Genomic DNA, 26,645 nt, shown 5'->3' on the forward strand with positions numbered 1-26,645 from the left:
GTATGCACAAGGAGCACAGTGTGGACACGCAACAGCAGTTTCATTCCAGCGTTGTAATAAGTGGTATAACTTGTGGCGCAGAAACTTGCTAGTGTACACATACCCAGAGTTAACTCATGTTAAGTAACCTATTAAGCAGTTGCCCTGATCAGGTGAAAAATTAAATTAAGTGATTGGTAATGAAGACAAACTACATCAGCATTTTTTCAAACTTTGGGTTGCAACCCAGTACTGGGTTGCAGCATGTCAGGCACTGGGATGCTCTGGTCAGCACCACTGACCGGGACGTTAAAAATCCCATCGGCAGTACTGTCCAGCTAAGGCAGGCTGCACCCCGGAAGCGGCCAACAGCGGGTCCGGCTTCTAAGCAGGGGGCCATGGGGCTCCGTGCACGACTCCTGCCCCGAGCACCAGCTCCGCACTCTGAACTGGGGGAAGCCGCCTCCGCCTAGGAACCAGACCCGCTGCTGGCCGCTTCCAGGGCACAGCGCAGCCCATGGTGCCAGGACTGGTGGGAAGCCTGCCTCTGCACCCCGGCTGCGCCGCTGACCAAGAGCCACCAGAGGTAAGTCTGTGGCCCAACCCCTTTCCCCAGCCCTGAGCCCCCCAAAACCCAGAGCCCCTCCTGCACCCCAAACCCCTCATCTCCAGACCCATCCCAGAGCCTGCACCCCCAGCCCAGAGCCCTGCCCCTCCTCCTGCACCCCAACCCCCTGCCCCCGCCCAGAGCCCCCTCCCACACCCTGAACCCCTCATCCCTGGTCCCACCCCAGAGCCCTCACCCCTACATCCCAGCCCTAAGCCCCTCCCACACCCCAAACCCCTCATCCCCAGCTCCGTTGGGTCGTGGGCATCAACAATTTTCTTCAACCGGGTCCCCAGGAAAAAAGTTTGAAAACCACTGAACTATGTGTTGCGTGAGGTAAATGCATGTACCTTGTGCTATGCACACCATTTCACTGATGTCTGAGTACTCCAAAAGTTTTGGATCAGGGTTTTGCTGTCTTACAGATGTTTGCAACAGAAAGGACTTCCTATGTTTAAAAAGAACATCCAAAATAAGCATGTGACCTCCTAGTGTTACCATCAAGAACTGATCAATGTGTCTGTGCATGTGTGCATTAGGTCAAAGTCTCCAAACATCCTGCCAAACATTCTGAAGAAAATTGGTGATACTCCTATGGTACAAATCAACAGGATCGGAAAGTTCTTTGGACTCAAATGTGAACTCTGTGAGTACCTGCTGCAGACAGAAGTTAGAGATGTATCTTCAGATATTGCGCAAGAGGTGTATCTTCAGAAATCTGGATCACTCTATTTAACAGTGTTCATGAGAGCTGGTTGGGAAATGCTTTTTGTTTCTGTGAAAAGGTTGACAAAAATTAATGTTTTCAGTTGCAAAAAAGAAAATTCTTCAGTTTTTGGGTTTGTTTTGATTACGTCTACCACCTCCTCCTCCCCCTGCGCACGTGTGCATAAACAAAAAGCAAACCACACAAGCTACACATCAAAAATGGACATTTTCCGATGACATTTCCCTTTTGATTAAAAAGCCATTTTTGGTCCAAAAAGTTTCAAATGAAACTTTCAACCAGCTCTTGGCGTTGCCACTGAGCCCTTCAGAATGAGGCTGCAGAATAGTCACCAGAGAGCAGTGCAAATGATGAAATGGTTGAAGCGACTGACTTTTTAGGAAAGATTTAAAAGAACAAACTACAGTCTGCGTAGCTTGGCTAAACAATGACTGCTGCATGATAATAGCGTAAAAATACGTGGAGGGGATCATCACAAAAGATGATTAAGAGTTTCTGTTTACTGTTGTCCAAAGGGCTGAAACTTAGAGAAATGTGCTAAAATTAAAGCGTGGACTTCTTAAAAGTTAGCTCAAGCTCCCGAGAGGTGGAAAATGCAGTAGAGAACAATCCTTCATTGGCAAGGGAATGGCCTATTTAAAAAATTCCAAATGGTACTGGTAGAGCACCCTAACCTGTCCTCACGTCCCCTCTCCTGGTTTGAGCTACACATGGGCTTTTTTAATCCTCTCTGATCCTCTGCCTCAGCATAACAAGCAGAGAAAAGAGGACAAAAGGAGAGACCCACTGATTTGATGAAACTGACATGGTGTGGGGCTTCTTGTTCCTGTGGCCAGCTGTGAAATGTATCAAATTGGCCAAAGAGCTGGAAATGCTGACTTGTCCATTGTCTTGTTGGGAGGGGGGGGTGTTTAACTGGGCAAAAATGATCTTAGCTGGAGTGTTTTTGAATCTAAGTAAGGAGTCAGAATTCCTCTGGTGAACACTGTAGTGCCTCTTTTTTAAAAAAAACAAGAACAAACAAAAAAACCCACACACATTTGACTATTCTGTTTCTAGTGGCAAAGTGCGAGTACTTTAATGCTGGGGGGAGCGTGAAGGATCGAATCAGCCTGAGGATGGTGGAGGATGCAGAAAGAGCTGGGATTTTGCAACCTGGCGACACTATCATTGAGCCAACATCGGGAAACACAGGTAGGAATTTCTAGGTCACAGTGAGATTGCTAAGCACTGTGGGAACATGGTCTGAAGGCTTCTATGGAACAGGGAAGGGAGGGATTGGAGCAGAGACAGCTGCTCATTCAAAAGAGAAAATGCATCCTTGCCTGACAGGAGGAGAAAACCTCACAGAAGTTCTGCTCCCAGCTCAGGGTCCATCTGAGGAAGGAAAATACGATGCTTGGTGCTGCTCAGAGTGGGTGTTAAGGTTACAGGGACTAATGCTTACTTTTATGTATATAGAAGTTAGTACCTGAGCACCCCACAACTATTAGAGGACTTTGTTGTCCTCACTATACCCACATCAGGTTGGGAGTATTTTCTCCATTGTCCAGAGCAGATAAGTGACTTTCCAAAAGTCACATGAGTCTGAGCTGGGAATCAAACTCAGATCTACTAAATGTCAGTCCAGCACCCTATCCACTAGACCATCTTTTATACCCCTTAGTCCGTAGGAATAGATCAGTAGTCCAGCGTCCTGTCTCAATAGTGGCTGATGCTTCAGAGGAAGGTGTAATCTCAAAGTTATTCAGTGAGTGGGAGGGGAGCAGAATAGTTGATGAGAGCAGTCTGGAATTCATTTTCAGCTTCTGGTCTGAAGTACAAGGATTGCTAACTCTTGTACCTTTATTCTACAATCTTGTATCCAACTGAAACTGCAGAGAGGATGCGGGGGGGCAGGATGAATTGGCTCCTGGCCCATGAGTGGGGCTTGTAGACGCTACTGTACCACATAATAGAGTACCCAAAGCTGGAATTTGCCCAGGACATCATGGGTTGTGCTTGTGGAAAGAGCCACGTGCGTCCAAGTGGTGAGGTGCTTAGCTGTACAATTTGTCCGAATGACTTCAGGTAGTACAGAGCATAATACTGAGGCACCAGTTCTGCGGTGAACCTATTGACTAGCCAACACCGCATCCAGCAGCACAGAGCTGTTCTTCAGAGGTGTCCCATCTGAATGCTGATACAGCTGGACCCTGCTTAGCTTGCAAGAGCTGCTGATCGCTCAGCACAAGTTAATTTCGTGCAGCCCAAGCAGGAGTGAGGTCTGGAAAGGAGGGAAAAGAATAGCTTTAAGGTTAGAGCCTTTGGTAGGCACACGACATCCTAGCAGAAACACTGGGTGATTATCTAGATACATCTCTGTTTTCAGCACTCACCCTTGGAAGGCTGGAACTGCAGTCTGAATCCCGCTTTTGAGACCTATGAGTTTGGATCTGTATTTTGCATGCCTCTGACTCCTTACCTGTGGTGACACGGCTGGCTGTAGCTGACACGGTTTGTTCTGTCACACTAACAGGACTAGGTCTCTTATATCAGAATGTCCCTCTTGCCATGGGATCTGTGGGGTAGAATGGCAGAGACCGTGAGGAATGTGCAGGGTAAAGGACTTCTCCTCCCTGTCTTGCTTTACTAAAGGCCGTGAAGAATGGAGGCAAGGCCTAGGGTAGGCAGCTGTGATGCTCCCCGGGGTAACGAGGGTTTTGAGGCACATCACCACCACCTGCCCTAGAGTGAGGGAGTCTTGTCAGTACCTGCTGTGGATCAGCTCCTGAAACCAACAATCTGTGACAGCACAAGCACTGCCTTCCAGGCCTCTTCAGGCCTTCCTCTGTCTGTTCTGGTAGAAATAGACACACACAAACTCCCAAGCCCCCTCCGAGCATTCCCTGTAGTATCCGGCCCCTCACAGAACACTCACTGAACACTCACAGAAATAGCAGGTCTAGAGGATTCAAGTGATAGTGAGTAAGGATACTGGAAACAAATGGTTACATAAAAACTGAAATCATAGCACACCTTCTAGAGACTAAACAGGTTAACCTCCTGTCTACAGAAGGTTATCTCACCCAGAGTCCTCTATAGCGTTTTCAGTCACGCTTGGTTGAGATCCCTTTTTCAGAAAGCAAAAGCGTTGTCTTCTTACTTCCTCAGTGAAGAGTGTCTGGGTGTTCCAGTTGCCCCCTTCCCAGATATACCCAAGTAAACCTTTGTTATGCACCTCCAGATAAGGTTCTCTGCCTCTGCTGTGTTTCTCTTCCTGTTCTTTTTTACAATCCTTCCTTTGCATTCAGTTCTGACTGGTGATAGGGGAACCATTGTGAACAAGACGATACTCAATTTATGTGAGAATAGACATCTCTAGTCTGACAGAAAACCAGCTTTTCACCAGTCTTGATACAGAGTTTAAGAACATATATTCAGTATACATACATAACTCCGTACATCGGGGGCCCCAACGCAGTGCCTGTGGACGCCATGGCGTCTAAGTGCGCCCGCGTACTGACCGGCAGCCGAGCATCCGCCAAAATGCCACTTGTCGGCGGAATTTCAGCCTATGCTTGTCCACCACCATGGTCCTCTGTGGCTCGTTGTCAGGCACCCGCCAGATGAAAAAGGTTGGGGACCACTGCCCTACATAGTATCTGTACATGCGTTTCACAGTGACATTTGTGACCAATGTGACACCAACTTTCATTTGAGACCTGACACGACATTCTTTGGTGAACCAGAATGTACATCTCAGAATCAGGGTAACCCCCCCTGCACCTCATTTCTGGTTGGCATCAAGAAGGTTCTTGGGTCATAGCAGCACAGGGAATTGCTGGTCGCTCCTGCCCTCTGCCCATAGCTACTAAACTAATTTCTCTAAGAAGGGGATAGGATTTCTTCTCTCCCCTGCACCTGTCTCCCTAGTTTGACATTTGCAGCACTTTCATGTTAATCTCTTAAAAGTGTAGGGTAAGAGAGTTTGGGTTTTAGAATGTCTTTCTGATTGTCAGTGTTGGTCAGATTTTACTTCAGTATCGGGCATTAGTGAGACCATGGTTGGAATACAGTGTCCTGTTCTGGTGTCATCACTTTAGAATGGATGTTGACGAGCTAGTTGAGAATTTTTCAATGAAATATCTTCATCAGAAATCTGATTTCTCAAAACCAAACTTTTTTGAAGTGTATGTCTCAACAAAACTTCCTCAGAGAAACCCACCCCAGAATACCTAATGGCTACTGATTCAGAGTAGGGGCTTGAACCTCGATCTCCCACATCCCAGGCAAGTGTTCTAACCACCAGGCTCTTTCTGGCACAATATATATTTAATTATTTATACGAGGTGGAACAGTTCCCACATGAGAGAGCAAGAAGACTTCCCCAGTGAGTGCTCTGACCACTGGGCAATTGGTTATTGTGATGTGGCTCTTTTCAATGGAGCAGGAGAGGATGAGGAATTCAAAAGGTCTCAGGTTTTTTTTGCTCTGATATGGAATGAAAACAAATTCCAAAACCTTAACGTTGTTCGTGAAATGGAGTTCTAATTTTCCGGCCAGCCATATCTGATAACATTGGAAAGGGTTCAGAAGAGAGCTACAGGAAACGATTCTCACTTTAAGGCATGTTTTCCAATCCTTGAGAGAGAGAGAGAGAGAGAGAAACTAACAGGTTAAGCTTCATTTATCCAAGAGAAGGTTGAGAGGTGACTTGATAGCAGCCTTCAACTACCTGAAGGGGGCTTCCAAAAAGGATGAAGCTCTGCTGTTCTCAGTGGTGGCAGATGATAGAACAAGGAGCAATGATCTCAAGTTGCAGTGGGGGAGGTCTAGGTTGGATATTAGGAAACACTGTTTCACTAGGAGGGTGGTGAAGCACTGGAATGGGTTACCTAGGGAGGTGGTGGAATCTCCTTCCTTAGAGGTTTTTAAGGTCAGGCTCGACAAAGCCCTGACTGGGATGATTTAGTTGGTGTGGATCCTAGATGACCTCCTGAGGTCTCTTCCAACCCTAATATTCTATGATCCCAGTCTACAAGTACCTACCCGAGGAAGAGATCTGTGAACAGATATTTAATTGAGCAGTCAAAGGCATAACAAGGTCCAGTGGTTGAAAGGTGAAACTAGATAAATTCAGCCTAGAAAAAAGGTGAGGATAATTCTAACAGAAGTTATGGGCTTGATGTAGAAATTATTGAGTGAGGTTCTACATCCTGTGTTATACAGGAGGTTAGACTAGATTATTTTAATTGGTGCCTTCTGGCTTTAATCTATGAAATTCTATTCACTCCCTAAATCTGTAACATGTGGGCAGAGGGAAAACTAGGCTGGGAAACCCAGCAACAAGTACTTGTAAATTTCCCTCTTTGCTCACCTTGTTGATTGGCTTTGGTCTGGGATTGAGACACATGGTGCTTTTTAAGCAGACGGTCCTGCTCTCCAACTATCTTGGGGGGTAGCAACCTTTTCCTTTTTAGTCTCTGCAGTGATACCGCATTCAAGCCTGGGAAGAACAGCTCTTAAAACTGGGACATGCAGAAGCTACCATTGTGGTTTTGTTTCTCTTACAACATACTCTGTATTTCCCCACTTCCAGGAATTGGGCTGGCCCTGGCTGCTGCAGTGAAAGGCTACCGCTGTATCATTGTGATGCCAGAGAAAATGAGCATGGAGAAGGTCAGAACTACTTGTATTGCCAATAATTAAAAATAAATTTGTCTAAATATGTTCAGATCCTGATGAGAGAAGGATGCCATCTTTTTGGCTGTGAAATTGGATACTGAGGCACTGCAAACCAATTTACCATGTGTCAGATATTTTTAAATAATTGGTCAGAGTATATGTATAAATTTTCTTGAGGCGGGGGGAGGGCAGAGGGGGTTGCTGTCAATGTTGAAGGGGAATATTGGTAGGCCAGTCGCAAAGCAAAAAGGCAGAAATTATAACGGTGATGCTGCCAGTAGCTTTAGCTCCACTGCATGTAGGAATTTTTAAAGAACTTGTGTCAGTGACAAGAAAGACTTTAGATGCGAGCAGAAAATTGAAGTGATACTTAATCTAAGGAAAGACAGTCACTGAATGGAGGGTCTGAGAGAAGCCAGTGGAGACGGCTGAAGAACTGGATGCTTTAACATCATGTTCTATGTAGAATGGTGAGACTGAAGAGAGGGTGCTACATTGCAGTGTATTGTTTCAGGTTACACAGTGGGAAGTGATGGCAAGTGGCTACAAAGCAAAAATGTTCTTTCCTCAGCTTAAAGAAATGTGGATCCAAATGTGCTGAGGAAGCTTTAACGACAAAGGGGAATAGATCAATACGGAATCCTTCATTGTAGCCGCAGTGGAAAGAAATAAGTTTCTAGCCTTCATGACTTCAGCCTTGCTGCGCTGGATCCCGATCCTGCACCGCTCACTTGGGTAGAACTCCCACTGAAGTCAGAGCGAGGTTGGCTTGAGTAAGGATGGTGGGATCGAGCCTCTGCTCCTTTGATTTCAATTTTTAGGTATCCATTTGAAAGAGAAAATTCAGAGCAGCACATAAACTCACCATGGGAATAAGATGATCTTGGTCCAGGTAGTTCCCTTACACCAGTGCTAGGCTGGATGGCAAAGAACACAATGCTGAGTGTTCATGATTAAGCTCTAGGCACTATGCGCAGGCTTCTGGTGGGTTTTTTTCCCCCTTACATTTCACTCTTTGAACCAAGGAGCATTAGGGCTGTCCTGTGCGGAGGCAGCAGGTTATGCATCGGCACAGCTGTTTTAAGAATTTTCCATTCCCAAGTCTTGGGTGTGTGAAATCTCCTCCGCAGCTGTTGAGCCCAGGCAGGCCTAGAGGTACAAAACCACCACGTTGCTGGAAGAGGTACCTGAATATTACAACTGATTTATTTAAATAGTGCCCTTCCCACAGAGATCCCAAAGTGCCCAACCAACTTCAGATAAGAACTGCTTTCCCCATTGTTCTAATTCAGCCACCTTGAGGGCTGGGGATGTGTCAGTAGCTTAAAATCTGCCTATATTTCCTATATTTTACAACAATCAAGAACAAGTGAAGAAAAAAATTTGGCCCACCTAAAACGACAGTAACTGTAGCAGAAGGCAAAACTGGAGTGGAACTAAGCGAGGCCGTCGGAACTAACATCACTACTCGTGATGAAAATGACATGAGATTTTTAATGACCACAAATGATTAGGACCTGTTTTCAATGTCCTCTGAAAAGACAGCGACTCCAGCAGGAGAGGTGCCCTCTGGTACTCTGCTGGCACATGGGCTAAGTTCTGACATGAAAGGAAGAGTGCTACATACTGAATTGCCCATACCACATCCTGCAGCACCTAGATCTGCCCTGGAGGCCTGTTGCTTAAACACTGACTACACCCAACCCTCCTTAGCTAATGACTTTTTCAAAAGATCACACTTCTCGTGGTTTGACTGCAAGTATAAGGGGATGTCTATGTTAAGAGCTCTAACTTTTTGCTATCTAAGTGGAGGTCTACTGCATAATATGTTGAAATCACTGCACTTAATACTTATTTTTAACATATTTATTATGGTGCTGTCTGTGAGCCAACCAAGAGTGGGTCCTAGTGCGCAAGGCACTGTACAAATCATTGGAAATAAAATGGTGGTTCCAAGCTGTGGCACTGGGAGTCTTGGGTGTTTCTTTTTACTAGTCTGTAAGGTAGCCCGTGTGTACATGTTTTTAATACTTTGCATGGAGTAACACCTAACTACACACTCAGAAAAGGTATGTAGAAATATGAGAGTCCTAGATTCATACTCCAGACAAGCAGACTGTTGCCAAATGCTCCTTTCTTATTTGCCATTGAATGTTACATTTTTCAGGTCAAATCCGTCACATAGCTTTCAAAACATGAGTGCTGCGGGAATGGGACAGTGTTGCTTGGCTGTGTTGATAAGAATTATTTTAGCTCTGTAATTCCACTAGCAGAACTAATTAGATTTTTTGGGGGGGGAGCAGAGGGGATCTTCAACTAGGTTGAGCTGAAAATGCAGGTTACATACTAGTGTGTGTCCTTGTAGGCAGACAACAATGATCATACGTTTCAGGCCACTAGACATTTAAAAAACCAAGACAGAGAGGATAGTGTTTAACTTGTGTGGGGCATCTGTTCTGAAACACTTTGCTTCTGGAGATTGAATTGATACAGACTTTAAGCAGTGGGTATGGAAGAGATGCACAATCTTGTTTATGTAAAGCTTATAGTCGGCTTTTTTTCATCCTTTGGCATACCAGAAGGGTCTCTGTGCCTATGGAGATTTTTGATTGACTCTGTTTGATTCAGGTGGATGTTCTGAGAGCTCTTGGCGCTGAGATTGTGAGGACCCCAACTACTGCCAGATTTGACTCGCCTGAATCTCATGTGGGAGTAGCATGGCGACTGAAAAATGAAATACCCAATTCCCATATCCTAGACCAGGTAAGGTCCTGAACAACTGAGGTGCATGTGTGGGATAGAGAGAAATACTGGTAATATCCTCTTCCAGCACTCTACAGATAAAAGAGTAACAACAGCCCTGGATGAGGGTATGTGTAGATTGAACCTGGGATCTCTGGATCTGAAAGTGTGAATTGCTGTTGCCTTACCAGGTTCCTTAGCTCAGCAAAAGTAGCAGATCACTAGAGTGGCACAAAAAGCAAGGGTGAACTGGCTTTTCAAATTGAAGCAATTTAAATCAAGAATTTTAATCATGATTTAAATCAGCAAACCAGAAATACTGATTTAAATCATCAGTTTGAATCTTGGTTTGTAGTGGTACTTTTTGGTTATTTTCCTAAAGAAAAATTGATTTTCACTGGTTGGTAGCCATTAAAATATGTTGGTTTACAATTAAATATAGCTTTTGCACTAAACTTGGGTCGTCTTTTTGCTAACCAGGACAATCTACTATAATTGCTTAATAATTGTGCATAGATTAATGTACTTTCAGATGCTTAATTTTTACATTTTGTTTATGATGTTATGGAACAATGCATTTCTTATTTACTAGATTAACTTTTTTACCTGTGAGTTGTGTCGAGCTCTGTTTGGATGGAAATTGGAATTGAATTAAAAATGTGCAAAATAGCATTTGTTTTGTTAGTTGAATAAAACTACTTTAAATGTGCTGGATACATAAGAAAAAATTGTAAAATATGGTTTGCATTTCAATCTAACTGATTTTTTTAAACAAGGGAAGTATCTGTACTTAGTGAATTGAACTGGTTGTTTCTGGTCACCATATCCCTCAAGATTTTAGAAGTAGTAAATCTCATTTTCTCACACCTAGTTTTTGTTCATTGATCAGAAGAGGAAAACAAACGTCTCTGCTTTTTCAGCTCCAAGTCAGTTTCTTGATTTTAAATGAATTAGTGAACTGAACTAGTTGAATAAACTGAAATGAAGAAAATACTCTTGTACCCGCAGAAGAGGCTACTGCTCTCAAAAGCTGATTTAGCACTTCAGACTCTGGTTCCTGGTGCTTGCCAAGTGACTTCCACTAGTTCAGTGGTTTGACTTTCTTTAAAACTTTGGCAGCAACCATATACTGCTTAATATTACATTTCTAATTTATTTCAAGTGATATTGATAATAATAGTAACTTTAGGCCTTAACATAGGTTGCCATAATTTCAAATGTTTATTTAAAAAAAAAGATTTAATTTAAATCTCATTTTAAATAATTTAAATATATATGTATATTTTTATCTATTCTTATCCACCCTGAAAGAACCACCCTATATTAGCATAGGTTACAGAAAGACCAAGATAATGTTCTCTGCTAGGTTGGCAATTCTGCATATCGGAATTGTAGAAAGTTCAAATTCCTACAGAAGATAATCCCACAAGCAGATTGCCCTTGGCTTTCAGGGATGTTGGGGACCTTAGCACTAAAATACCACTTGCTTTCAACTGGGGCAGTTGCAGGAATCTCTTCTAGGACAAGGTAGAAAGTATTGGTAAATGGCTGAACAGTTTAGAAACTGGTGGGAGCCTACAGTGTTATTGTGGGGCTTGAACAACACTGGTCATTTTTTGACCTGCTCCTCAGGATGTGATTTTGATTAACTGTTTCCATGGTTCCATATGTTTTCCATTGTATTTCAATGTAGTACCGCAATGCCAGTAACCCCTTGGCACACTATGACACTACAGCAGAGGAGATCCTGCAGCAGTGTGAAGGTATGCTAATTCTTCTGCTTATTCTTCTTTTGAATTAACCTCCTGGAGTGCTCTTATTTTAATCACATCCTCCTGTGGAAAGCAGGCCGAGGCCCTCGGGTATAGAATTGCATAGGCTCTGAGATAGTTTGTGTAAAGATTACGTAATTCAAGTGAGAGACACTTCTAGTTAGAAGTGTGGGATTTTAACATAATTTTTTTTAAAAAATGTTTTGCTTTTATCTTTCTATGACTGTGACCGGGCAGGAAAAGTGATGACCCCTAGATAAAGAAGTCCGCATAGCTCAGAGGAGTTGAAGAGCTAGGGAGTTTGAGTGTTCATGAATGGGAAGTGATTTTTAAAAAGGCTTGACTCTTAGTTCTTAGTCTAAACTGAACATGAGAGTTTTTTTTGATCCTTTTTTTATTTATCTTTAATTTAAATTTAATTTAGTTTAATACTGAAACTCTGTGTGTAAAGTCCACTTACTCCATCACAAGACATTCCTCAATTGATGGTGTCCTCAGGAATACACATAGTTTAGGAACCAAGCTTTTTCATAAGGACATGATTATGTCACAATGATCATCACGGAACCAGGAATTTTGCCATTTATGTGGACCCAGTTGCCATACATTAACAGTACAGTAGTTCACTTGGATCTAGTCCCATTTCAAAGAGGACTAAATTAAAACAAACTAACAAACTGTTAATGCACAGCAACACAGTCCACAAGGTTACCATGACCTGGGCATGAAATTATTTATTTTCCTGTCACAGTGCCAGGAATTATGCATGTTTTTACCATGGCACGATTGTATTCATACTCACCAGTAAGTTGTGTTTGGAGCCAGCAGAGGGAGCTTGCACATCAGGTTTCTTGGTCTGTGTCATAAAACCTCATGTTTAGCTTCTCAATGGGATTTCTGTATTTAAAGTAAGAGAGCCCGACATTAGATTTTGATAGTGACCATGACCTGCATGTAAAGTGCAGTTATGTTCTGAGTTATATAATGAGTTTTTGTTTGTCTATGCATGCTTTCCATGTCAGACTTCCTCAGTTTACAAGTGTAAAGGTGGTTTTACTATCACTGAAGATTCATTTTGATCTCAGACCTCATCTTGACTCTCAATCCATCTTGTAAAGTCAATGGGCCTTATTCTGATCTCACTGTCAGAGGTGCAAGTCTGATGTCATTGCTTCAGTCAATGAAATTACACCTGTGTGAGGTCAGAATCAAGCCCTATTTCTTGGGATGTTTTTGATTTGTAAGCAACACTTTTTATATAAGTGCCCAGGAGTTAGTGAAGTGCTCCTTTATTTCTGGTAATAAATCATTTAAAGACAATCAGATAAAATAATTGTTGGCCAAGTCCTGATTATTCTATTAATGCACAAAAAGAGCTAGAATAAGGACAGATCAACATCTGTCACCAAACATCATAAAACAAATCCACAGATGGCAAATACGACACATACACCCCTCAGCCCTTCTCCAAAGCCTGAAAACATGGGTGTTGCAGCAGGCCCAAAAGGCTGTCACAAAGCTGGGCCCTGTTGCACTAAACAAGGGGGAAAAGGGGGAACAAGGGCTGAAGTTAGGTCTCTGAATACACCTGCTTTGAGGTAAAAGGCTACTTTACGTTGTCACCTTTCTGACGTTAACTGCGCTTTCATTGGAGAGAGTAATGTATCTTGTGCATTCCTCGTCTGCAATAAGATTTTTATCTATAATCCCAATGGATGTTTTCAAGGTGATATTTGATTCCTTGCACTTAAAATAGGAAAAATAGACATGCTGGTGGCTGGAGCTGGTACAGGAGGCACCATTACTGGCATTGCAAGAAAGCTGAAAGAGAAATGCCCAGATTGCAAAGTAAGTGGCAAACTAAAGCATCTTAGTAACTATTTGTAGCTGTAAGTGACTTGCAAAGTTACTTGTGGGAATAAGTCCCATTTTTCTCATCTTTGTTGGGGCACTTTAATCCTTACCTGTGACACATCTGCTTGTTCTGAGCTGGGTGGCAGTTTTGAGCTGTTCACAAAAAGCATAGGAAGCCACCTCATTCTCTTTTCACTTGTGACCCAAGTCAGGCTTGGTTCCTGAAAATTAAACCACAGATTCCATATGGCCCATATTGAAAAATGTTCTTCTCCCTAATGTGTATATTCTGGACACCTGTTTGTATCCAAAAGATGTTTGCACTTTCCCTTCACTGTTACAAGGGGTAATTCTCTGGGATCACTGAATTTCTGGCCGAATGAAACTTGCCCCAAGACGTGCAAATTTGTGTGTCCCTCAATAGGCACATATTGTTCCTGTCTCTGTTACCTTATGACTCTCGGTGGCTGCTTTCTGTTTTCCGATGGAAACAAGACGCTAGCTTTTAACAATAGTGCCTTGTTACACTGAGAAGACTTTCTGCTTGCTCCTGGTACAAAATGGTAGAGATCTGACTTCTGAGTGGGATCAGGGCAAACACCTTCCATTTAGCTAAATAAAATCTGCTTAGAATGAGCTGTGCCTTTCCCCTACAATGTCTCACACCCTGACCAAGTAGGATGAGTTGCTGAGGGGTAGGAGCGACAAGGCAGTTTGCAGAAGGGAACTTGCCAAAGGACAAAGTGGGGGAAAAAAGACTTATTTCAATGACTACAGCCTGTATCTGTATGGCTGGCATGACAGTTTTGTGAGGTAATAGTCCTAACATAACGCTTTGATTTAATGGGTATGTTTTAAAAAAACAATGCAATAGTAGCCAAATCTGAAATCCCCTTCTCCAGATTATTGGTGTCGATCCCCAGGGCTCCATTCTTGCTGAGCCTGAAGAACTGAATAAGACTGACAAGACGACATATGAGGTGGAGGGGATTGGATATGATTTTGTCCCTACAGTGCTGGACCGATCAGTAAGTCAAGCTCCTCAATTAACCACTCCTTGCCTTCCCCTCTCGGTGGTGGGGGAGCAGGGGGAGAAATTGGAAATAGCATGGCAGCTACTGTGAGGCACACACAGCGTGTTTCTTTGAGATTAGAGGGGTTAGGAGGCACAACAAAATCTTCTTCCCACTGTATCCCTGCAGGTAAAGCAGCTTCAGGTGAACGTCTGAGCTGGACACATTTCTCTTGCTCTTTCATAATACTGTGTGAAAACATGCTTTTCCCTGGAACAATCCCTTTCAATAAAGCCAAAAAAAAAAACAGCCCACAACTTGATCTCTAGTCCTGTGACATCAGGTGCGAGGTAGGACCCGCTTTCCTGGTGAGTCAGCTGGGAAGGGAGGAGAATGACCAGTTCTCCTTCTAACTTTTCCCACAGTCACCTTATTGAAAAGGCTAAGTACTAGATAATGTTTTCTTAGCTAAAAGGCTACTAGTCTAGGGAACACCACTAATACCACATTAGTGTTAATTAGACAAAAAAAAAGCAGTTGTGGGATGTGAACGCAATTGTAAGTCTATAAGTTGAAACATCTGAACAGCATCTCCTGAAAGGGGGATACAATCAGCTATGTCTTTTGTCTCCTTTCCCATGCCCTCTTTTAGGTGGTGGACAAGTGGTACAAGAGCAATGATGAGGAGTCTTTTGCTTTGGCACGCATGTTAATCAGAGAGGAAGGGTTACTGTGCGGTAAGAGTTGATACTAATCCTCCAAAGTTTCCTGTGAATTAGATTGCAGCATTGTGTAAATCGCTTAACCTGTCAAAGGGAAACCTTGTCAGTGTCGGGATTAGAGCTCCAGAGTTCTTTTCTCCAGCCCTGAGCTCAACCCACCTTTCTCTGATCTTATTCTCCTGTTTCACAAGTGGCTTCCACGTGCAGTGGTCTTGACCTGTGTGATCTGGGTATTGACAGGTGGCAGCTCTGGCAGTGCAATGTCCATTGCTGTGAAGGCTGCCAAGGATTTGACAGAAGGTCAGCGCTGTGTTGTCATCTTGCCCGACTCTGTCAGGAACTACATGTAAGAAATTGCCCCATTCTCTTTCTGCTTCGTGCCTGCTGCCTTCATGGAGAGTGGGGCATTTATACAGAGTTTAGCCAAGCTTTTCACAGCGTCTAGTGGTTTTTGGTTCCCAACTTAAGCCCTCCGGCAGGATCCTGGTTTACAGAAGGTGGGAACTCAGGGAAAATAAGGCCTCTTTAAGGTATCTCAGGTTTGGGCATCCAGAAGAAGGGGGGAGGGATAGCTCAGTGGTTTGAGCATTGGCCTGCTAAACCCAGGCTTGTGAGTTCAATCCTTGAGGGGGCCACTTAGGGATCTGGGGCAAAAATCAGTACTTGGTCCTGCTAGTGAAGGCAGGGGACTGGACTCAATGACCTTTCAGGGTCCCTTCCAGTTCTAGGAGATAGGTATATCTCCAATATTATTATTATAAGTCAGTGGTCACTTTGGAAAAGTTCAAGTCCTGAGTTTCTTTAACCATTTTAGTTGAGATCTCTTCTGGGACTTTTCAAGGAATAGTTATCCTCTACTCTCTGCCTTGTGCTATGAATTGAAGAGAACACTATTGTAGTAACAGCTTATGCCGGGGTGGGGGAGCAATACAGTGTTACACTTGATCTAAATCCTGTGACTAAATTCACCTGACCCACACTTAAAGTACAGCTTTACTCTGCGACACTGTTCAGTTCCCCATTTTGCAATGTGGGAGCACAAAACTGTAAATGTATTTAATTTAATACCTTCCAGTACTTCTCCTCCATTACAAGCGGTCTCATTACCGGTATATGGTTGTGCCATTTCCTTTCTTCTTTTTACAAATATTCTACCCACGTATCTCTTCGCCATAAAGACTGGCTGACTGCGTGCTATTATGTGTTTGTAATTATACCGCTAACTGTGCTGGGGATACAATAGGGGATGTAACTATATGCCATTGTATGTACTACCAACACAAGTGTCACCTGCGGGGAGCTCATGACCTCTTTGCTTTCTTGATTGCTTCCAGGTCGAAGTTTTTGAATGACAAATGGATGACCCAGAAAGGGTTCATGAAAGAAGAAGATGACATCATTAACAAACCTTGGTAAGGCAGTCATGGTCATTTGAGTTTTGTGAGCCTCTTGCAATGGGGTGGGCTTGCAATGTTTCTGTGTCTGTTTGAATTGATCCTCTGTACATTTGGTGAGATGGTGAAGCCTACTTAAATCAGTAGAAATCTTTCGACGTTACTCACTTTGAGAAAGGTTTGATACTTTAGCCTCGGTGACAACTGCAATTCTTAAGTGAATGGAAACTTTTTAAACTCTCCCCCCCAGCCCAATTATTCGTAATGTTTTAATGCCTCATTGATTATGGTGTCATCTGCTATTAATTAAGCAGGTTGAGATGCATATATGCTTTTGGGGCACAGGGAACTGTCTTGTTCTTTGTTCGTGCAGCACCTAGCACAATGGGGTCCTGCTCCATGACTAGCATTCCTAGGCACTACAGTAACATAAATAATAATCCTTTGTCAAGTACAGTGAAATGGACATTGTCAACTTGACATCTAGTCAGTATCAAAACAGTTAAAAGAAGTTTGGGAGTACTTAACTGCCCTCAGACCCCTGCTAGTCTTCATGGTTTTACAGTCCCTCTTTCCATCTTTAAACAAATCCCTGCCTGTCTCTCCTGTTGCTGCTGGAGGACCCACACGCAAACAGGAAGAGAAAAGTTTGCTAACAGTCTGTACAAAGAACAGTGACAGGACCCAGAGTGAGCAAATTGGAAAAAATACCTTCTAATGTCTTTATTGGTATTGTGGTAATGCCCAGAAGCCCAAGGTAGGATTCGGACTCTGCTGTACTACATGGTGTACTAACAGAATAAGAGACACTCCCTGCTCCGAAGAGCTTAGTTTTTACAGTTATTTAGATGGTCAGCAGTTTGGGGCAGGGACTGACTGTCTCTTATTATGTGTCTGTACAGTGCCGTGTACAGTAGGGCTCTGACCTTGGCTGGGGCCTCTTGACATGACGTATGACAAATAACGGATGTTTAGTTTTGAGCCAAGATGCAAACTGTGGTTGTACCAGACAGTTGGATGAAATGGAAGCTCAGGGTAATGCTGATAGTTTGTGGAGCCATGTGCTCCTATCTAAGTGTCTCACTAAATGGCTTCAAGTCCATTAAAATGTTCTTTTCCTTTTTTGTATCGGTAACTTCTGCTGGCCATCTGCCATTCAAGGATAGGAATAAAATAAAATGGAAAAGGGACACAGTTGTAATTATTTACCTTCCTGAGTCCTGAAGACCCAATGAGCCTTTCTGCTGGTAGTGAGGGGAAATCCTGCAAGGTATTTTAGGGCATGGCAATTTCAGAATGATCAGATGAGTTGCTGTAAAACCTATGTGTTTTGTCAACAGGTGGTGGCACCTCAAAGTTCAGGAGTTAAGTCTCTCTGCTCCGCTGACAGTGCTTCCAGGTGTCACCTGTGAAAAGACCATTGAAATCCTCCGAGAGAAGGGATTTGACCAGGCACCAGTTGTTGATGAATGTGGGTATGTTCAGATATCAATATCTTCCTCCCTTCCTTCCCCCTCCAAAACAAATCTGTAAGTCAAGTTTCTATTTCTTATTTATTGTTTACACACAGTAAATGAGAAGTGTGCCTTCTGTCACTTCATTCTCCACGATCTCCTGCAGGGTCAGCAAGAGCTCAGAAATGTCATATTATATACCACACAGCTTTCAGATTTAAAATGCTGTCCTGTCAAGACTACCCTGCTCTTGGTCTAGTAGGTCTCTAGCTACCAGGACCTTCTATTTGAAATGTCTCTGTCTATAATGAAGAAGTCCCTCCATTTTGGTCTGGGGGATCTCTGTGGACTCCTGGTAAGGAATAGATCAAAGTGAAACCTCTCATTTAATAAAACTGAGGGTGAACCACCACCTCTGCAGGGTTGGGTGTTCTCCACAGATTCTTCGTGGCATTTCGCTGCAGTGAAAGCTGGAAAGCGGTTGCTAACCTGGGCCTAAAGAAATGTTTTAAATCTCAAACCTTGTGGCCAAGGTGTGTGTGTGCCGAATGGCAGAAAGCTGAATGCTGATCTTTAGTGGGCTAGTGACCGTAGCCTTGTATCAGGTTTCTTATGGAGGCCAGCAGAGACTATTTAGAGCTGCAAGGTCATTTAAACCACACGCAGTCGTGGTCAGACAACTGAGTGATTGGATAGACAGGGAAAACCACTAGTTCACCAAAATCTTCTATTACTAGGTAGGAGCTCTGAGTCCTTGCCACAGTGTCCATCAGCCTTGTCATTTGAAATCCCTCTGAATTTAGCATGTGCCAGCACACTCCACAGTTCAGTGGGAAGGACCCGTAACTACTAGCCCCACTTTCATTTTGGCTCTGGGAGTTGATCACAGCCAGGTAGGAGGGAGGTCAATAAAATGGCTAATTATAGCAAAACTAGGGAAGACTGCCATTTTAAATGTAATCCAGCCAGGACATTCCCATCCAAACCCAAGGCTTTCCCAGAAAACTGCCATATCTGATCACCCAAGTTTTGAGTCTCCTTGCAGAGCAGTTAACTAGCCGAGTTCACTTGCGGGGTATCTCCACAGCAGAGAGCTTCCCAGCCCAGGTCAACAGACTTGGTCTTGTGCTACCACACTACAAATAGCTGTGTAGACGCTGGAGCTTAGGCTCTGAAGCCCACCCTCTTCCCTAAACCGTAGAGCCCGAGCTGCAGCATCTACACAGCTATTTTTTACTGCAGAAGCGCAAGCCTGAGTCTGTCAACCTGGACTTGGAGCGGGTTGCCACTCACTGTGTAGACACACCCTTGGTGGCTCTGTCTGCAGTGAGAGTGCAGAGATGAGGGAGAGCTGCACTGTCCGCCTCCCCCCGGCGAGGGGGGATAGGGGTTTCGGAACCCAGGCTGTAGCCCCAGCAGGAACATCTGCACTGCTATTCCTAGCCCCGCAAGCCTGAGTCAATTGATCCAGGCTCTGAGCCTCAGAGCTGTTGGTTTTTCTTTGCTGTGTAGACATACCCTCAGAATCTGAGAACACCACCTCTGAAAATGGTGATCTACACCATTAAACTGACTTTTGGGCGTCCCTCTGAGGAAAGCCTGCTGAGAGTGCAGTTCGCTTGTCTCTAGAAAACCCGGAGTGTCTGACATTGTTTGACCATGCCTCCTCTTTCCAGGGTGATTCTGGGAATGGTTACCCTTGGGAACATGCTTTCATCATTACTTGCTGGGAAAGTTCAGCCATCAGATCATGTCAGCAAAGTAATCTACAAGCAATTCAGACAGGTAAACCTGCTCTCTGACTATTTCTTTACTTTTCAGGTGGTATTGTAGGTATCCGAGCGTTACAGTAGCACAGGCTAGAGTAAGGTTTGAAGTGAGGCCATACAGAATCTTCTCTTTGAGAATGTGCCACTATGCATGCAGCCCTGGGCTCGGGTCTCATTTCAGACTCTAAACTCAGCCTGCGGTCATTGAAAGGCTCCCAGGCTTGAGTTGGTTTGTGGTGCTGCATCAGACCATTGAACTCTTGTGGGTTTGATAGGGACTTTTTTTCTTGTCATTGGGGTTTCTTTTCATGTCCCCCACACACACCTGAATGTAAAACTGAGTGGTGTGAGCCTCCATGGGAAGAAATAATTGAACTTCCAACAGCTCTTTTGTTGTAAATTCCAGTGGCAGTTGAAACCAGCAAGTGCTCGCTCTGCTGCAAAGACTGGAATTGTCACAAGCTGGTGACTGGTTAGTTCTGACTGCCATCAAAGTGCATGAAGCGTTATGCCAAGCAAGTCTACCTGGCAGTCAGCTGTGCCATATTTATCATCCAGTAAATGGGTATAATGGTACTGAGCTCCTGTGTAAAGCATTTGGAGATCTACTGATAAGCACTACAAGAGCTAGGTGATGTTATTAATTGGGAAGTTTATGACACTCAGAATAAATAGTAGGATATTATGTTTTAGTGAAAGGCCCTCCTTCATATGGAAGGATTGTGATATAGCTTTCTTCAGGCGTTAGATTCAATATTACATTTAGTAGTAAATTAAGTCCATAATGGATCTTAATTATTAATATTTAAATTCTTGGGAGGGAACTGTATTCAACTATATCTAATTATTATATTCTTATGTATAATCTACTGGCTGCTTGTTTTATAGCTTGGGAGGAGCCGCTAGTGCTTTATAGACAAAATTAAAGAAAAATATTTTTTTCTCCCTAGACATCAAATCAAACATCAGGTGAAACTCTGGTGTGTAACAAAACTGTTTAATTCCTGTCGTCCCTCGCTTTGCTGGTCCCTCCGTTGCTCGTGCCTATATCTGTAATAGTCAGTTCTTTGTGCCTCTCATCCCGTTTTCTCCTGAAATACTCTGATTGAGCATCCCTCTTTTCCCCTGCTCCACCCCCTAGTATCTGCCACTGCTAATGTGCTGGCAAAAATACAGTTCTGTTTTTTAAAAAAATCTGAATTGCTGCTATTATTAATTATTTGTCTTACTGTAATACTTAGGAGCCCTAGTTGTGAACCAAAACCCCATTGTGCTAGGTGCTTTATAGACACAGAACAAAAATAGTCTCTGCCCCATAGTGCTGGCAATCTAAGTATATAAAAGAAAAACAAAAGAATCCTAGATGTTTGCTTTTTTATTTTCAAACTAATTTGGAATCTGTACCAGTGAAATTGGGAAACATTTGAGTCCTCATTGTCCCAAAGATGATGTCAAGTATTGTTTGAAGGAATAGATCTTTGTTAAGGCACGCTTCAAATAAAATGGATATGGTTGATATGACTGGAAGGTAAAGCGATCCTAGTGAAATAAAGAAACCCCTCTCAAGTATGGCTGTCACAATAATTTTCTTACCAACTGGTCACCTTACATTTGAAGAAGAAGAATTACAATTTTGATTTTAAATGACCAGCTATGCATTTACTCTCCTGAAGCCATGAAACATTACAGTCACAAAATAACCTATTCAAAAACAGGTACTGCAGATTACCGAATAGAGAGGATGAGCCATCCTTGTGAGAAAGGCATGAGACTGAGAGTCATGGAATCTGCGTGGTGGTGTTGGGATTAACAGCAGATCCCAAAGTATGCTGGGCATTATGCAGGTGTATAGGAAAAAACAGCTGCCTTGAAGAGTTACCAAACTAAACAGGCCAAAACAGACACAGTGGGGAAAGTGAGAATTGACAGTCAAAGCAGTCATTGTGATTGGCTGTGTGTTGCTAGTTTTTTCTGCAGTTTTTAAAAACTCTTTTGGAGTAGAAGTAGACTGAGGGGAAATATCAGGATCAGATGTTAGCAGGAGCAGTAAAAATGTTGTAGGAGGTGGATATACCACAGAGAGCAGTGTGAGTGAAGGTGCCAGCGGAGGGAGTGTGATGGAGAAAAGAGACCAGAGCAGTAACCAGCTTCCTGCATGACCTTGGGCAACTTGCTTAGCCTCTCCAGAGCATTAGTTTCCCCATCCGTAAAATAGGTGAATAATATTCCTTCCTCACAGGAATGGTGTCCATCTTAAATTCCTGAATGTTTGTAAAGTGTTTGGAGAACTTCAAGTTGTTAGTACCCCAGAGTATTAAAATTAATATGAACAGGAAATAGAAAAGAGATACTAAACCTCAAATTTCCTTTTATATATTTTGAAAATCAGCCTCTATTCTTGCACCCAAGCTTTTTGCACCAGTAATTCTGGGTGCCTAAGGGTTTGTATGTTCTAGGCTCATTTCTGCTTGCACAAATCTGGCTGCGACACTCTTATTTGATTTGTGTGGTTCATATTCAACATGCACAATTTGTTTGAACCTGAGAATCTTTACTGGAACAAGCTCTTATTTTGCTGTAAGCTAATCTTTTCCATAAATAAAACTTTCCTAACTGATTGGAAGTAACAATCTGTAATTATCATGGCTCAGGAGCTGTATCCTGGGGAATAATGACTGGCCTGAGACATTAGTTGGCATCCTTATGCATTGCCTTGTGTCACTAATACCAATAGGTCATTAATCCGTGAGAAATTTCCCACATTGTGATAGTTGTTGCTATGTCAACTGAGAAGGGGAGAAATAGAATTTTTAGTGGGAGATGCATTTTCTGTTTGTATGGACACCTCATTAGATCTGGTTGGGAACTGGAATTTCCATTTGGCAGGGAATTCCACAATTTTTAACTTTGTTTTCATTCCAATTCAAAGTGAAACACCAGAGTCTTAAAAATTCCCACAGAACAAATATTTTGAAAAGATTTAGTTTGAGGTCAATCCGAACATTTTGTTTTGGATTTTAACTTTAAGATTTTTATATCTTTAATTTAATTTTTTATCACCTTATCACTGACATTTTGCAATATGTCAAAACAAAGTCATTGAGAAATGAAATCAAAATGTTTCGCTTAGATTTTTTTTTCCAAATGAAACTTTGTCAAAATTGACACGTTCTCCCTGTCCCACCTTCTATTTAGCTGTGACAGTCTGTGCATGTTTCCCAGACCTGAAGAAGGGCTCTGTGTAAGCTTGAAAGCTTGTCTCTCTCACCAACAGAATTTGGTCCAATAAAATATATTACCTCACCCACCTTGTCAAATTGGCATTTTCTGATGAAAAAAATGGCCCATCAGAACACTTTCAACCACCTCTGCAGCTCATGTTTAGCTAACATACGAGGGGGGGTGCACTGTTTTCTAATCAGATGATATGAAACATGTCTCAACATTCCATTTACCAGTGAACACATCAGCTGCATCTTGCCTCTGTTAGCCAGAGGATAGAGTTTCTACCAGTTGGTAAGAAAACTTTGAGCCTGATCCTATACATGGTAGTTTCACTGACATGAGGAGGAGTTTTGCCTCTGTACAGAATTGGGCCTTATATGCAAAATGCATGCCATCACATCTAACCCTTCCAGTCTTAGGGAGTCTTGAAGGTATATTTTAAAAAGTAATGGTGGGGAATAAATGAAACCAAATTCTGAAAGTTTCCCAGGATTTCCATTATGAATAACAAATACTTTAAATTGAAGCTTGCATTGTAGTTGCAAATTGTACACTCTAGTCGTGGCTTGTCCTAGCTTACCTTTACTTTAACAGTCATTGCATATATATGTATTTGTGACACACAACAGTGTTTACTAATCTATGTGCAAAGCCATGGACTAAGAAAAAGTAGGTGATTTATATAGATTTAGTTTAAAATTATGGCAGTTAGACTTGGGAAAGTCTGTGTGTTAAACTCCAATGTTTAAAGTCAGTTTGCTGCACATAAAATATCTGTCATAAAGAAAGGAAAACTCGAACCTGTGTGAAGGTGGAAGACACACAGTCTGCCTCAAGCCTTACTGAGTCAAGCCCTGGCTTATAGCACAGTAACTTTCCATGTAGATAATCCCTTACCGTCATATCCTGCTCTTGATCCACATCCAAAAGTCCCACACTGGTTGCAGAAGAAGGGACTCAAAGATCTGACCAGCCTTTTCCAGGTCTTAATTCAGTTATCCTCTCCCATAATAGCTTGGGTGGGGTTTTTTGGTCTCCCCCTTTTTTTTAATGTAAATGATAGGTGCCCAAATATCTTTGAGGATCCAGGCTAACTCCTATTGATTTTCAGTGCGAATGTAGGAGCCTAAATATCTTTGAGGAACTGGGCTGTTGTCAATTTACACACACTACAGTAAATAAAGACTTTGTGCAGTCAGTCTGTCCTGTTTCTTTCTCTCTCTCTCTCTCTCTCTCACACACACACACACACACACACACACACACACACACACACACACACACACACACACACACAAACATGGTGTAAGGGTCTCCTAGTTCACAGTATAGGAGCCCAAGCTCCATTTTCCAGTTCTGGCCATATTACTTACAGGAGAGGATTTATATCCCAGTCCAACACTGAGGTCCTTGAACTTGCCTTGTATAGAGTACAGCCTTTGTCCTTCATCTGTGGTGTAACTTCACAGAAGTGTCCTTATAAAAGGTACAGCTGATACCCTGTATTACTTTTCAGATGGAAAATCACCCAGCTAATATACCAGATTTGTCTTCAAATTGATGGGAGCACATAGATGGTACCAAAACATGATTGTGCATGGAATGCAATTTTGTGCTTTCTTTTAAATACCCAGCAAAGCCTGTAGGGCCAAATTTTTAAACGTATTAGGCACGTAACTCCCATGGGAATTAGGTGGCTAAATACCTTTCAAAAATCTGGTCTTTAGTGCTTTAATGTTCTGTGTTGCAAAAGAAAAGCCTTATAATAGTTTAAGCAGGTTCATTAAATTCTTGATTCTGAGTTTTGTTGCTTCTGAGTAATATGTTAGCTCGGGTTTGGTTTGGGGTTTTTTTGGTTGTCTTTTCTCACTGCTACCCTCCCCAAAACATCCTTTTTCCAAATCAACTTGCAATCTGATTTCCTACTCCCTCACGTCCATTCTGGGGTTGTACAGGTGAGTATATTCTTATATTTGCATAGCACCTGTCTTTCATTAGACACATGGAACACAGTTTTTTTTAAAAAAAAAAAAAAAGAAAAATCAAACTCCTATCTTTATTTTTTTGCATACGTGTGTCAAAATGAAAATTTCAGGTGCTACATCCCCTTAATTTTTTTCTTTTTGTCCAGCTTTTTTTCCAAAAACCACAGCATTTAACACACCCCAAGAACTCAGTGGGATGTGGATTCATTAAGTAGTAATTGTACTGTACAGCACTTTGAACATAAACAATGCTATACAAGTGCTAATTTATTATAATTTTAATGGTCTCTAGGATGGTGGGGGGCGGGGGCTGTTGAATTTTTGTTATTACAGGACACTTTGCTTTTAAGTTTGGTAACTTTCTCTCTTTAGATTCATCTGAAAGACAGCTTGGGGAAACTTTCTCATATCCTGGAAATAGACCACTTTGCTCTAGTTGTACATGAACAGATTCAGTGTGAGTATAACATAACACTCCTTGTAAAAGGTAGTGTATAGAAGGTGTGTATATATAAATAGTACCAAATGACACTGTGAGCTGTTATGTTTAAGGCATTAGATATTGTGTGGCAAGAGTTGGGTAACCCAGAGGCCTCAATCACCTTCCCCATGTAGGTATTCCTGTATAAGACCATTACCAAGACTGGACCACGCGAATGATGAAATGATTAGAAACATTCTTTATAGTGAGACTCAAGAAGCACAGTCTGCTTAGCTTGACAAAGAGTAAGTTAAGGGGTGACTTGATCACAATCTATAAGTATCCACGTGGGGAATAGACATTAGATAAGAGGGTTCTTCCAGCTAGTAGACAAAGTTATAACAAGTTCCAGTAGTTGGAAATTGAAGCTAGACAAATTCAGACTAGGAAAAAAGTGCACATTTATAACAAACTTACCAAGAGTTGTGGTAGAATTCACATCACTGGAAGTTCTTAAATCAAGAGTGGATGTTTTCCTAGAACATTGCTCTAGTTCAAACAGGAATTAATTCAAGGAAGTCCTGTGGCCTGTGTTATTCAGGAGGTTAGACTACATGATCACAATGGTCCCGTCTGGCTTTATAGTCTAAGAATCTATGAGCATTGTGACAATGCATTGCGAAAATGATTGACATCTAGCTTTTTTTGTGGATGCTTAAAGTTGTGTAGAACACATCATTACATCAGAGTCATTCAAATTTGTTCTCTCCATTGTGCATTACCTTGCATTTTTCTATACAGAATTTCACCTGTTGGTGTGTTACCTATTTGCTTTGTTAGGTCCCTCTGAAGTGACTCACAAGCCCCTCTAGACTTCACTAACCTAAACAGTTGTCTTTTGCAAATGTTGCCTCTTCACTGCTCACCCCATTTCCAGATCATTCAAATAATGCTAAGTACTAAGTCTCCTAGTACAGCACTGTGAGGCACTTACACTGCTAATGTCTTCCATGTTGAAAACACAACCAGTTCCTGATCCGTGACAGAAATTTACCTCTCTTCCCAGGACTATTTAGCTTCCTTTGCAACCTTCTGAGTAAATTTAGCAAAGGCTTTCATTTCAGTAATTCCTGGAGTGCTGTTAATAAGAGTGGCAGCTCACCTCCATCTGAATGCATAATCAGTTGGGTAGGTTGGCGTCCTAACCATACCTGCAGGCCTCTGGTATTTTGGAGTCATAGTTGGCTTCTAGTTTTAGAAAGCAGTAGTATAAAAAGTGTGTGTATTTGGTTTGAGCCTGCAAAGGTAGAAAAA

At 42.5% G+C, this 26,645-nt stretch overlaps 1 protein-coding gene and 1 long non-coding RNA gene across 6 annotated transcripts in view; one reads left to right on the forward strand and one right to left on the reverse strand.

The window, feature by feature from the left end:
- The window catches only part of LOC120405958 (cystathionine beta-synthase-like), a 50,009-nt gene that overhangs the window by 22,179 nt on the left and 1,185 nt on the right, over positions 1 to 26,645 (forward strand). For 2 of the 3 annotated variants that reach the window (XM_039539987.1, XM_039539997.1), the window contains 14 exons: positions 1,126 to 1,232; positions 2,373 to 2,507; positions 6,895 to 6,974; positions 9,609 to 9,743; positions 11,416 to 11,485; positions 13,251 to 13,342; positions 14,251 to 14,376; positions 14,551 to 14,565; positions 15,014 to 15,098; positions 15,324 to 15,429; positions 16,418 to 16,495; positions 17,818 to 17,952; positions 19,608 to 19,716; positions 25,283 to 25,367. In XM_039539987.1, the coding sequence (XP_039395921.1) occupies positions 1,126 to 1,232; positions 2,373 to 2,507; positions 6,895 to 6,974; positions 9,609 to 9,743; positions 11,416 to 11,485; positions 13,251 to 13,342; positions 14,251 to 14,376; positions 14,551 to 14,565; positions 15,014 to 15,098; positions 15,324 to 15,429; positions 16,418 to 16,495; positions 17,818 to 17,952; positions 19,608 to 19,716; positions 25,283 to 25,367 (1,358 nt within the window). The remainder of the gene's footprint in view (positions 1 to 1,125; positions 1,233 to 2,372; positions 2,508 to 6,894; positions 6,975 to 9,608; positions 9,744 to 11,415; positions 11,486 to 13,250; positions 13,343 to 14,250; positions 14,377 to 14,550; positions 14,566 to 15,013; positions 15,099 to 15,323; positions 15,430 to 16,417; positions 16,496 to 17,817; positions 17,953 to 19,607; positions 19,717 to 25,282; positions 25,368 to 26,645) is intronic. The other variant, XM_039540007.1, reaches the window with a different exon arrangement.
- Positions 1,006 to 25,925, reverse strand: LOC120405968. 3 transcript variants are annotated; one of them, XR_005599024.1, is made up of 4 exons: positions 25,809 to 25,925; positions 12,297 to 12,391; positions 3,692 to 3,873; positions 1,006 to 1,361 (listed from the first exon to the last, which is right to left on the reverse strand). It is a non-coding gene; the product is annotated as an uncharacterized LOC120405968 (long non-coding RNA). The 3 variants fall into 3 exon arrangements; XR_005599020.1 differs by lacking the exon at positions 1,006 to 1,361 and adding an exon at positions 2,502 to 3,579; XR_005599025.1 differs by lacking the exons at positions 1,006 to 1,361; positions 25,809 to 25,925 and adding exons at positions 2,502 to 3,579; positions 13,118 to 13,312.

Source organism: Mauremys reevesii, linkage group 1 (genome assembly GCF_016161935.1).
Source record: "Mauremys reevesii isolate NIE-2019 linkage group 1, ASM1616193v1, whole genome shotgun sequence".
Lineage (NCBI taxonomy): Eukaryota > Metazoa > Chordata > Testudines > Geoemydidae > Mauremys > Mauremys reevesii.